This window comes from Hyla sarda, chromosome 2 (genome assembly GCF_029499605.1).
Source record: "Hyla sarda isolate aHylSar1 chromosome 2, aHylSar1.hap1, whole genome shotgun sequence".
NCBI lineage: Eukaryota > Metazoa > Chordata > Amphibia > Anura > Hylidae > Hyla > Hyla sarda.
This window is the reverse complement of record NC_079190.1, coordinates 16,551,275-16,564,947: the sequence shown is the minus strand read 5'-3', so window position 1 is coordinate 16,564,947 and position 13,673 is coordinate 16,551,275. Positions and strand designations below refer to the sequence as shown.

The following is a 13,673-nucleotide window of genomic DNA, read 5'->3' as shown; positions in this document are numbered from 1 at the left end:
ATGTCGGGGCCATCGTAGGTCGGGGGGGTCACTGTATATATATATATATATATTATATATATACAGGGAAAATAGATATCAAAATATAATTTTACCAACATTTATGCTGCAGGATCTCATCTTTTGGGTAGGGTCACACATAACGGATCGGCAGCGTATTTTATACTGCGGATCCGCCAATGACTGAAATTAGAGTGAGCCCTCTGCCTGCGCCCGCTCGTAGCAGCAATCTGCCACTACGAACACACACACAGGGATCTGCGCAACTAAAGTTGCGCAGATCCCTGTGTGTGTGCTCGTAGCGGCAGATTGCTGCTACGAGTGGACACACGGGCACAGGCAGGGGGCTCACCCCCTAAGGTCGATCACCGGCGGATCCGTTATGTGTGACTCTACCCGTACAGATACACAGAACATGCTCTGCTGTGCTGCATTTTGCGAGATGTGGTGTAATGCAGTAGAACTGCATGTGCAGCTTTGGATGTGAAAGGAGTATATGCCACAATGTAGCTGAATGAACAGGACTCACTGGCTTTTTCGGATTTTGCGAACTGGCCGGCAATGATCCAGGAGAGCAGAGTGATGGCAGCCAGAGCCCCTATGTGCAAGAATGGAGCTGTTGCCTGGAAGACAGGATGTTTATATAAAGCATTAAAGGGGTACTACCGTGGAAAACTTTTTTTTTTATATCAACTGGTGCCAGAAAGTTAAACAGATTTGTAAATGACTTCTATTAAAAAATCTTAATCCTTCCAGTACTTTTTAGGGGCTGTATACTACAGAGGAAATGCATTTCTTTTTAGATTTCTCTGATGTCATGACCACAGTGCTCTCTGCTGACCTCTGCTGTCCAGAACAGCAGAAAATCCTCATAGCAAACATATGCTGCTCCGGACAGTACCTAAAATAGACAGCAGAGGTCAGCAGAGAGCACTGTGGTCATGACATCAGAGAAATCTAAAAAATAAGCATTTCCTCTGTAGTATATAGCCCCTAAAAAGTACTGGAAGGATTAAGATTTTTAAATAGAAGTAATTTACAAATGTGTTTAAAGGGGTATTCCATGCAAAACCTTTTTTTTTATATATCAACTGGCTCCAGAAAGTTAAACAGATTTGTAAATTACTTCTATTAAAAAATCTTAATCCTTCCAATAGTTATTAGCTACTGAAGTTGAGTTGCAGTTTTCTGTCTAACTGCTTTCTGATGACTCACGTCCCGGGAGCTGTCCAGCTCCTATGGGGATATTTTCCCATCATGCAAGGGATATTCTCCCATCATGCACAGCTCCCGGGACGTGACATCATCATTGAGCAGTTAGACAGAAAACTTCAGAAGCTAATAACTATTGGAAGGATTAAGATTTTTTAATAGAAGTAATTTACAAATCTGTTGATATATATAAAAAAAAGTTTTTGCCTGGAATACCCCTTTAACTTTCTGGCACCAGTTGATTTAAAAAAAAAAAAAAAAAAAAAAAAAAAAAAAAAAAAAAAAAAAGTTTTCCACGGGCGGTAGTACCCCTTTAAAATAACGCATTGCACTAAACACTGATACATAATAAATCTAAATATACATAAATTATACCAAATGGGTATTGTCAGCTGCCCCATGGGCTGGTGCATTGCTAAATTGTAGTCCCTAAAAAGGATCTACACCCGGAAAAGTAACTAAAAGCACAATGTAAGAAAGCAGCAGCAGATCTTTAAGCTCCGCCCCCTTGGCAATCAGGAGGTAGGTGCCATTTTAGGACCAGGACCGCCCCCCTGGTTACAGGCAGGTTCCATTTATGAGCAGGAGGTTGGGCAGCCTGTAATTCAATTACTGAGCGCATGTTCACATGCTGTGCTGAGATTTCATGCTGTGAGCGAGGCAGAGAGACCTGCATCATCCTGTGCTGGGACACAGAACCCAAAATCAAACACTGGACATGGGGAAGAAGAGTGAAAAATAGCAGAATATTCCAGTTACCTGGAAGGAAATTAATAGGACTTCCCATTCTTCGTCCCACATTTCTTCTATAGACGTCATGGCTATCACTGTGGCGATGAGTATGACAGCGAGGAAAGCCTGGAACGGGGAGAAGACTTTTTTTTTTTAGAAAGAGACACAAAAAGTTTCAAAAAGTTCACAGTAAACCTCAGGTAACTCTCTGCTCCTGTTAGCTTAAAGACGATCTTAATTTTTCTGAAGTTAAACCCGTCGCAGAGTCATTAATGGCGCATGCGCGGGCAATACACACAGGACCGGCGATCCCTGTTTGTCAGTCAGCAGGCAGAGCAGGGCTTGCCGTCCCTGTGTGTATTGCCCGCGCATGCGCCATTAATGAGCATTGATGATTCTCAACCTGTCAGGACTTCACGTCAGAGAAGAGAGACGTTGCGCCCTTGGGGCACCGCAAACTCAGGTCCATGCTCTCACACTTGGAAACGCTCTACCAAACGATTTTAAAAGAAATTAATTCCCAAAATGCACAGGGAAAGGGAACCTTAACCCCTTAAGGACCAAGGATCCCTTAAGGACCGTGTTGTTCTATAACGCGGGGCCATGGCACCTAGCAACGGCTGGCTAATAGCACGTGGCACTGATCGCGGTGCTGCGCGCTATTAACCCTTTAGGCGCGGAGTTCAAAGTTGATCGCCACGTCTAAAATGAAACTAAACTACCCCTGGCTAGCTCAATGGGCTGTTCGAGATCGCCGCAGTGAAATCGCAGCATCCCGAACAGCTGTAGGACATCAGGAGGGTCCCTCACCTTGCCTCTTGTTGTCTGATTGCCGAATGACTGCTCAGTGGCTGAGATCCAGGCATGAGCAGTCAAGTGGCAGAATCATTGATCAATGGTTTCCTATAAGAAACCATTGATCAGTGTAAAAGATCAGCGTGTGCAGCCACCTATGCGAGCTATAACACTGCAAAAAAACAAGGGAAAAAAAAAGTGAATAAAGATCATTTAACCCCTTCCCTAATAAAAGTTTGAATCACCCCTCCTTTTCCCATTTAAAAAAAACAAAAAAAACTGTTTAAATAAAAATAAACATATGTAGTATCGGCACGTGTGGAAATGTCCGATTTATAAAAATATATTGTTAATTAAACTGCTCTGTGTCAATGGCGTATGCGCAAAAAAAATTCCAAAGTCCAAAATAGTGTATTTTTGGTCACTTTTTATGTCATGAAAAAATGAATAAAAGCGATCAAAAAGTCCAATCAATACAAAAATGGTACCGCTAAAAACTTCAGATCACGGAACAAAAAATGAGCCCCATATGCAGAAAAATAAAAAAAGTTATAGGGGTCAGAAGATGACAATTTTAAACGTATACATTTTCCTGCATGTAGTTATAATTTAAATAAAGACTATTATTTTTTTAGTTTTCTACCTTGATATTGCTCTGTATTTTCTGCTCAGTCTCAGTCAGATTCACAGACTGGGAAGGGGCGTTCCCCAGCAGGCGTGACATCATCTGAAGCCATACAGGGGAGAATTTCCTCCCTCACTCTGCTACACCAGCCCAGAGAAGTTCAGTGTGAGATGAGCTATGATTGGCTAAGGCTGCAGCCCCCCCCTCCCCTCCCTCAGCGCTCCAAACTGCATTTCCTGATTTAGGACTTCTGCTAGGCCAGCAGGAGTCCAAAATCTGTGGGGGGGAAATGTGCTCTGGACAAGTAGGGAGACACCTAGTGGCAGCTTTTTTAAACACAAATAAAACATAGAAAACTTCATGTTTTTTTAAACTAAGTACATTAGAAAGATTTTATTTTTATTTACCATGAGGAGTGCAACAGCAAAAATTAGTTTTAATGACAGTGCCTATTTAAAGAGCATTTTTTTGGACAATTTCTGAAAAAAAACTCTCACCTTGTGAAGCCAGTGTAAATTCATCTGTTGTCCCACCGTTATGTGACATAGTGCCAATATCTGCAATGCAAAACACACAGTTAGCAAGGCTACGGGAGCACTGAATGCAAGCTGCTGCTCTCTGGTATCATCCACTTCTGGTTAAGGAGAGGATAATTGTACTGTTCTTCAATAGGATGGGTACCATGTCGCCTAATATAAAAGAAAAACTCCCTGGCATCCATGATCACTTTAGGTCACATCTGTCCAGGGCTGAGAACCTCCAGATACATTTATCTTTATGATATCAGAAGCCATTGTTATAATCTGTAACTTTACCTTAAATTATCATAGTCTAAAAATGTGGATTCTCTTTAGCGAATGATAATATAAACTGCCAATAAAGATAATCTCGGCACCATCCGGTATGTGTAATGCAGTGTAGGGGATGAAATCAGGTCTGCACAGTCCCTAGAAGCCTGAAAAATCCTCGCTGCCGACTCGCTGTCATAGATAGATGCAATATGAAGAAAGCGCTTCGTCAGGCCAGTGCTTGGGACGCAAACGGTCCGTCACCGGGGCTCCTGTACCCCTGCGTCTGATCCATCTGCTCCGCTGCATGTGTAACCCCCCCTCGTATCCACAAATAAAAAAGCTCCTGACAAGCAAACCCGGTGAGTGCTCCGCAGCTTTCTTCATATTGCATAATATAAACTGCAGTTCCACCCTCCCACCTGCTGGGGAGCTGCACTGGCTGCTACATTAGTGCTGTTTATGGATATACTACCTATAGGAGAGCTGTGTATGGATATACTACCTATAGGAGAGCTGTGTATGGATATACTACCTATAGGAGAGCTGCTTATGGATATACTACCTATAGGAGAGCTGCGTATGGATATACTACCTATGAGAGCTGCTTATGGATATACTACCTATAGGAGAGCTGCTTATGGATATACTACCTATAGGAGAGCTGTTTATGGATATACTACCTATAGGAGAGCTGCTTATGGATATACTACCTATAGGAGAGCTGCTTATGGATATACTACCGATAGGAGAGCTGCTTATGGATATACTACCTATAGGAGAGCTGTTTATGGATATACTACCGATAGGAGAGCTGCTTATGGATATACTACCTATAGGAGAGCTGTTTATGGATATACTACCTATAGGAGAGCTGCTTATGGATATACTACCTATAGGAGAGCTGTTTATGGATATACTACCTATAGGAGAGCTGTTTATGGATATACTACCTATAGGAGAGCTGCTTATGGATATACTACCTATAGGAGAGCTGTTTATGGATATACTACCTATAGGAGAGCTGCTTATGGATATACTACCTATATGAGAGCTGCTTATGGATATACTACCTATAGGAGAGCTGTTTATGGATATACTACCTATATGAGAGCTGCTTATGGATATATTACCTATAGGAGAGCTGCTTATGGATATACTACCTATAGGAAAGCTGTTTATGGATATACTACCTATAGGAGAGCTGTTTATGGATATACTACCTATAGGAGAGCTGTTTATGGATATACTACCTATAGGAGAGCTGCTTATGGATATACTACCTATAGGAGAGCTGCTTATGGATATACTACCTATAGGAGAGCTGCTTATGGATATACTACCTATAGGAGAGCTGTTTATGGATATACTACCTATAGGAGAGCTGCTTATGGATATACTACCTATAGGAGAGCTGTTTATGGATATACTACCTATAGGAGAGCTGTTTATGGATATACTACCTATAGGAGAGCTGTTTATGGATATACTACCTATAGGAGAGCTGTTTATGGATATACTACCTATAGGAGAGCTGTTTATGGATATACTACCTATAGGAGAGCTGCTTATGGATATACTGCCGATAGGAGAGCTGCTTATGGATATACTACCTATAGGAGAGCTGCTTATGGATATACTACCTATAGGAGAGCTGTTTATGGATATACTACCTATAGGAGAGCTGTTTATGGATATACTACCTATAGGAGAGCTGTTTATGGATATACTACCTATAGGAGAGCTGTTTATGGATATACTACCTATAGGAGAGCTGTTTATGGATATACTACCTATAGGAGAGCTGCTTATGGATATACTACCTATAGGAGAGCTGTTTATGGATATACTACCTATAGGAGAGCTGTTTATGGATATACTACCTATAGGAGAGCTGTTTATGGATATACTACCTATAGGAGAGCTGTTTATGGATATACTACCTATAGGAGAGCTGCTTATGGATATACTACCTATAGGAGAGCTGTTTATGGATATACTACCTATAGGAGAGCTGCTTATGGATATACTACCTATAGGAGAGCTGCTTATGGATATACTACCTATAGGAGAGCTGCTTATGGATATACTGCCTATAGGAGAGCTGCTTATGGATATACTACCTATAGGAGAGCTGCTTATGGATATACTGCCTATAGGAGAGCTGCTTATGGATATACTACCTATAGGAGAGCTGCTTATGGATATACTACCTATAGGAGAGCTGCTTATGGATATACTACCTATAGGAGAGCTGTTTATGGATATACTGCCTATAGGAGAGCTGCTTATGGATATACTACCTATAGGAGAGCTGTTTATGGATATACTGCCTATAGGAGAGCTGCTTATGGATATACTACCTATAGGAGAGCTGCTTATGGATATAATACCTATAGGAGAGCTGTTTATGGATATAATACCTATAGGAGAGCTGCTTATGGATATAATACCTATAGGAGCTGCTTATGGATCCAAAAAGTAACATGACGGTACTACACCAAAAAAGGAGGTGATATGGTAGTACTGCAGTCATAATTTTTTCAACCACTAGAGATCTATAGGATGGGGAATGCATCACCTCCACCACAATGTCCTGAAACAATAATCCCATACAGAAGTAGGACTGCAGTGCTACATCATCACCTGTTGGAGTGCTGTACTAACTGAGAGCTCTTAGGAGTGTAGTACCATCACGTTACCCATAGGAGCGCTGTTCTCTCTCTCTCTCATTACTACCAAAGGTTTCTGTCACCTTTACGGCATATTTGCTAATTTGCACAATTTCGTAAATCCTCCCAGTGAACGATCCCTGACGGAATTCTGGGGCACGACTTTATAATTGCTCTCCTTTGCAAAAGAAATTAAAATATATCATCAGCTTTATCCGTTCTCCATGTGAAGCATTAATAATATTCTGTAAATCTCGACCTTGGCGTAACCCTAGCGTTCACGGAGCACGCTCTGCCGCGGCTTTAAATGGATGCATCTGAAGAACCATTATCCTATGAATATTTATAATTGCGGCTGATGGATTGCTCGAATAAAAATTCATCGGGACAAGGTTTAATCCCGCGGCGGCAAAGAGAACATAATGCTGAGTAATTATAGAGGAGCGCTGCCGGATCTGAGGAGGGTGAGCACAGGTCTTAAAGGGACAGGCGCACATGACTAAGCCATGGTAAAATTTAATATACTTTCTGGGCAGCCATGATGTTTCAGGGGCAAACAGGGAGGCTGACTTCCCACCTGGGACGCTGGGAGTTGTAGTGTTTCAACAGCTGGAGAGCCACAGCTTAAAGGGGGTACTCCACTGGGCAGCACACACAGCGTTCGGAACTAAATGTTCCGAATGCTGGCCAGTGGAGTACCCCTTTAAGAGTATCTTGCCAATAATAGCAGCTCAGGGCTCTTTAAAGGCAATCTGTCTTTGATACTAGTAGCTGCAGACACCATTGGTATAAAAGAAAGTTGTACCTTTCCTGGAGGTGATCACTTAATTTAGAAAATTGCTTTTTTATTTTGCCGTGTGTCAAGGAGGCGGTGCCAAACTGCTTAAGTGCCACAGTCTGGCATGCCTCCTCGCTCACTCTCACCTCTCAGCACCACCTTGACTGATGTTCAGTGCACTGCTTGTCAGTTAAAGGGGTACTCAACTGGTGCCAGAAAGCTAAACGGATTTGTAAATGACTTCTATTAAAAAATCTTAATCCTTCCAGTACTTATTAGCTGCTGAACACTACAGAGGAAATTATTTTCTTTTTGGAACACAGTGCTTTCTGCTGACATCACGGGCACAGTGCTCTCTGCTGACATCCTGTCCATTTTAGGAACTGTCCAGAGCAGCATTTGTTTGCTATGGGGATTTTCTCCTACTCTGGACAGTTCTTAAAATGGACTGAGATGTCTGCAGAGAGCACTGTGCTCGTGATTCAGCAGGGAGCTCTGTGTTCCAAAAAGAAAAGAATTTCCTCTGTAGTATTCAGCAGCTAATAAGTACTGGAAGGATTAAGATTTTTTTTTATGTAAAGTAGTCATTTACAAATCTGTTTAACTTTCTGGTACCAGTTGATTTAAAAAAAAAAAAAAAAAAAAGTTTTCCACCTGAGTACCCCTTTAAGAAGAGTCTATGAGGTGAGGGAGGAGGCGGGCCAGGCTGTGGCACTTGAGCAGCTCAGCCCCTCCTCTTTGACACTTGGCTGAGAAACTTGGGCGACCGCCATTACCTTAAGGAAAGGTATCGAACAGTGTCTGCAGCTCTTCGCATCAAACACAACCGAAAGAGATTCCCTTTAAGGGGTTAAACATTGACGTGAAGGGTTTGCTACTTCCAATAGGCGGCAGCAGAGAGCATGGTCTCTTTCTTCTGAAGGGCTATTTAGCCTATTGTTTTGCTCAGGGGAGCTTTGCATGGATTACAAGATTCCACATGTCTTTTGGTGCTCTCCTCAAGAAGAAACTTTACTATTTAAGTCGCATACCACGAGAAAGGCCTCTCTGCTAGCCAGCCTGCACCCTGCTTTGTACAGATGAGGGGGCAAGAACCCCAAAAGTGCACATTTTGCATTTTGTTTTGCTCAGCAGAGCTTTGTACGGCCTACAAGACTCCACATGTCTATTAGCGTTCTCCTCAAGGAGAAACTTTACCAATTCAGTCGCATCCAAAGCTGCATTCAGTATTCTCTACTGTGATGCAATTTATCTCTAGACTAGATCTGCACCCTTATAGCCGCCGCTGTCCAAACAGGGCAGCTCAGAAATCAATTGATGGGGAATCTGCAAATTAATTAAAGGGGTACTCAGAATTTGGAACAAACTGTTCCGAACACTGGAGCCGGGAGCCTGTGACGTCATAGCCCCCTCATGACGTCATGTCCTGCGCCCTCAATGCAAGTCTATGGGAGGGGGCTTGACAGCTGTCACGCCCCCTCCCATAGACTTGCATTGAAAGGGCGGGGTGTGATGTCTTGAGGGGGCGGGGCTATGACGTCACAAGCTCCCGGCTCCAGTCTTCGGAACAGTTTGTTCCAAATTCTGAGAGCCGCGCCGACTCCAGCGTTCGGAGCAGTTTGTTCCAAATACTGAGCAGCGGAGTACCCCTTTTAAGGGCCCATTCACACACAGGAATTTCTGAGCGGAATTCGGCTCGGAAATTCCAGTGCCGCTTTCTTCCCATGTTTTCAATGGGGTGCACAGCAAAGAATTTACACGGTGGAACATTCTGGCACGGAAAATTAATTTATAAGACTGAACAGGTTCATTCTTTCAGTGGAATCTGCTCCGACATTCTTGAAGGTGATGTATTACATTGCTGCTTAAAGGGGTACTCCGCCACTAGACATCTTATCCCCTATTCAAAGAACCCCCACTATCTCGGCTGCGGAACCCCAGACATCCGGTGCACGGAGTAAACTTCGCTCCGTACCGGATGACTGGCAATGCGGGGCACAGCCGTCATGTCAAAAGCCTCCGGTGCTGCCCCAGACGCTCTAAACAAACGCTGGGTGCAGCAGGGAAATCGCGGGGGTCCCCAGTGGCGGGACACCCATGATCAGACATCTTAGCCCCTATACTTTGGATAGGGGAATAGATGTCTAGGACATGGAGTGGTAAAACCCTTGGTGGTATCAGAGTACAAGCTCAGAACAGAATTGTGAATGCAGCTCCGGAGGTGACTATTGCATGAAATAGAATGTATCAGTACAAAACAAGTAAATCAGATCTGTCATTGATATATATGTAAAATGCTGTTATAATGGGACCGACCCCTTACCAAGAGTGCTGTAATATATGTGAACCCAGCAGCAGTAGATACGAGGATTGGAATGGACCAGTCACTCCATTGTCCTGTTCTGTTATATAAAAACCTGGAATACAGAAATACGCTATCAGGTCACATGATAAGTAGTCACCTACAGTATATGAGCGGTGGACGCCATCCTGTAAGAGCAAAGAAAAGGGTATGAAAAAAAGATGAGTGGAGGCCAACGCAAATCTGCAAAGAAAGAAGAAATATTTACATATGTCAAAGCACACGGTCCATAGGGGGCACCAGCGATGCAAATTCACTGTGTAAGTTCCCTCTTCCCTGCAAAGAAGCAGCTATGACTTCTGTGAGGACACAAGGACATTCTTACAGGTGTACTGCAGCTGGCACTATACATAAGCAATACCAGAACCACTATTATCTTGTAAAATATAACAGAAAACACAATAAGTAAAGGCAGAGAGCACCAAAATATCTAAAAAAAATTAAAGTTTGCATCATTTTCAGTGGATAACACATTCAAAAATGACTACTTGCAATGACCTTGGTCACATGCAGTACCGCATATCACCACTACTAGGGGGGGGGAATAGAAGCTTCCATAGCCACCATTGCAACAGCGCCCCCAACTCTAAGGTCACCAGTGGAAATCCAAGTAGAACTTGTCCACCCTTTGATCTAATCAGCAAAAAGACTTCTACACTTTGGGGGGAATCGATCATAATATATATTTTAAGATTCTGGTGTTAAAACATCAAAGCTCAGTTGCTCAAAATTTGGAAACTTTTTGACATGCTTGCAACTTAAACAGGTACTCCGGTGGAAAGCCTTTTTTTTTTTTTAAATCAACTGGTGCCAGAAAGTTAAACAGATTTGTAAATTACTTCTTTTAAAAAATCTTAATCCTTCCAGTACTTATTAGCTGCTGAATACTACAGAGGAAATTCTTTTCTTTTTGGAACACAGAGCTCTCTGCTGACATCACTAGCACAGTGCTCTCTGCTGACACCTCTGTCCATAGGGTAAAAAAAATAATAATAAAGAAAAAATAAAAGAAGAACTGTCCAGAGTAGGAGAAAATCCCCATAGCAAACATATGCTGCTCTGGACAGTTCCTAAAATGGACCGAGATGTCAGCAGAGAGCACTGTGGCCGTGATGTCAGCAGAGAGCTCTGTGTTCCAAAGAGAAAACCATTTCCTCTGTAGTATTCAGCAGCTAAGTAGTACTGGAAGGATTAAGATTTTTTTTTAATAGAAGTCATTTACAAATCTGTTTAACTTTCTGGCACCAGTTGATTTAAAAAAAAAAAAATGAAGTTTTCCACCGGAGTACCCCTTTAAAGGGGTACTCTGCTGCTCAGAGTTTCGATCAAACTGTTCCGAACGCTGGAGTCGGGAGATTGTGATGTCATAGCCCCGCCCCGTCGTGACTTCACGCCCCGCCACCTCAATGCAAGTCTATGGAAGGGGGTGTGACGGCTGTCACGCCCCCTCCCATAGACTTGCATTGAAGGGGCAGGACGTGACGAGGGGGCGGGGCTATGACCTCACAAGCTCCTGGAGCTGGCTCCAGCGTTTGGAACTGTTTGTTCCAAACGCTGAGCAGCGGAGTACCCCTTTAATATAACTACCGGACATATGGCATAAAGGGGCAGATTTATCAAAACCTTTCTAGAGGAAAAGCTGCTGAGTTGCCCATAGCAACCAATCAGATCGCTACTTTCATTTTTAACAAGGCCTCTGCAAAATGAAAGAAGCGATCTGATTGGTTGCTATGGGCAACTCAGTAACTTTTCCTTTGCACAGATATTGATAAATCTCCCCCAAAAAGTTTATTGGCCTGAGTCCAATTTGAGAAAATCCTTAGTCTTACTAAATCCCTTCTTTATTCCAAATCAGTGACCGGAGGGCAATGTCCCCTTAAGCTCCTGTGACGGTCACGATGGCCGCAATGGCTTAAAGGGGTACTCGACTGCTCAGCGTTTGGAACAAACTGTTACGAACGCTGGAGCCGGCGATCGTGATGTCATAGACCCGCCCCCCTGATGACACCACACCCCGCCCCCTCAATGCAAGTCTATGGGAGGGGGCGTGACATCCGTCACGCCCCCTCCCATAGACTTGCATTGAGGGGGTGGGGCGTGTCATGAGGGGAGCGGAACTATGATGTCACAAGCTCCCGGCTTGGTTCCAAACGCTGAGCAGCGGATTACCTCTTTAAGTCCCAATCCGTCTACTCTACTCAGCCAAAGATCAAAGAGAAGGCGAAAAGAAAGCTGCCCATAAAAGACCTGGAAAGTGTTTAATCCGCTGGTATCCCGGTCTATTCGAGGCCATTCTGTCTATTGGCTTCTTAACCCTTTACGTGGATTAGTCCGCAGGCAGCAGGTTATAGAGCTGGAGGAGCGGAGAACATGGTCATATAGGTCTATAGAAGAACATTCAGGATCTCTGCATAAAAATCCAAGTAAATCTGATTTAGGAGTCCAGGGAGTCATCAAATGAGTGATCTGTCAATAACTGGGAAGGACCGCCCCCTGGACACATAACCCAACAATAATGCGGGATATACACCCGGATGTATAGATCCGTTCAGTATGCATCTGTTCAGCTCCTTCTATGATGATTTGCAGAAAATGTTTGATGGGTGACATCACTGGGGCCTTTACACAACCAATTTCCATTTGTCTCCTTAGGATAAATGATCCTTAAGGTCAACGTGAAATACTAAATCCAAGTGCAGCCTCCACTTTAATAAAAGAGGACAAAAAGATATAGAGGCGTGGAAGCAAGGACTCACAGGCTTTCTCTATGAATGGGTGGGGAAGCAGGACTCACAGGCTTTCTCTATGAGTGGGTGGGGGAAGCAGGACTCACAGGCTTTCTCTAGGAGAGGAGGGGAAGCAGGACTCTCAGGCTTTCTCTATGAGTGGGAGGGGAAGCAGGACTCACAGGCTTTCTCTATGAGTGGGAGGGGAAGCAGGACTCACAGGCTCTCTCTATGAGCTGATGGGGGAAGCAGGACTCACAGGCTTTCTCTATGAGTGGGTGGGATAGCAGGACTCACAGGCTTTCTCTATGAGTGGGTGGGGAAGCAGGACTCACAGGCTTTCTCTATGAGTGGGTGGGAAGCAGGACTCACAGGCTTTCTCTATGAGCTGATGGGGGAAGCAGGACTCACAGGCTCTCTCTATGAGTGGGAGGGGAAGGAGGACTCACAGGCTCTCTCTATGAGTGGGAGGGGAAGGAGGACTCACAGGCTCTCTCTATGAGGTGGTAGGGAGCTGGTAAGGGGTGCAGAGCAATACTGGTACTCCAGTTATGAAAAACGTACCCCTATCCACAGAATAGGCGATAAGTGTCTGATTGCAGGGGGGGGGGGGGGTGTGAGGCAATTGGTTAGACCACTGGGATACCTCAATATCTCCGGAACGGGCCTGCCTCTTACCAGTGAGTGCTCTGGTCCCTACCTTCTAAGACAAACTGGTCTCAGCAGTGACTGCCCGCATGGGCTGAGGAAGAACATCGCTGCTGCCAATGATCAACAGAGCATCCCAGCAGTCTGAGCCCCCGCAATAGGGCACTTACACCTTACTCTGTGGACAGAGATAAGTTTTCTTTTATAAGAGGGGTACGCCTTTAAATAAAAACTGCACTAGAACATCACATCACAATCCAAATGGAGGCGTCTGTGGTAATTTTTCCATGTGTCTGTCTGAAGGAGACGACATCTTTCCTCTTTAAACAAGTATC

The 13,673-nt window shown here is 43.9% G+C and overlaps 1 protein-coding gene across 4 annotated transcripts in view; it reads right to left on the bottom strand.

Moving 5' to 3' along the window:
* The window catches only part of LOC130358264 (glycerophosphodiester phosphodiesterase domain-containing protein 5-like), a 200,565-nt gene that overhangs the window by 45,699 nt on the left and 141,193 nt on the right, over nucleotides 1-13,673 (bottom strand). For all 4 annotated transcript variants that reach the window (XR_008889445.1, XM_056561240.1, XM_056561242.1 and 1 more), the window contains exons 4-7: nucleotides 9,926-10,019; nucleotides 3,862-3,921; nucleotides 1,972-2,070; nucleotides 530-623 (exon numbers count right to left, since the gene is read on the bottom strand). Coding sequence is in view for 3 of the 4 variants with exons in the window: in XM_056561240.1 (XP_056417215.1) it covers nucleotides 530-623; nucleotides 1,972-2,070; nucleotides 3,862-3,921; nucleotides 9,926-10,019 (347 nt within the window). In the remaining variant the exon portion in view is untranslated. The remainder of the gene's footprint in view (nucleotides 1-529; nucleotides 624-1,971; nucleotides 2,071-3,861; nucleotides 3,922-9,925; nucleotides 10,020-13,673) is intronic.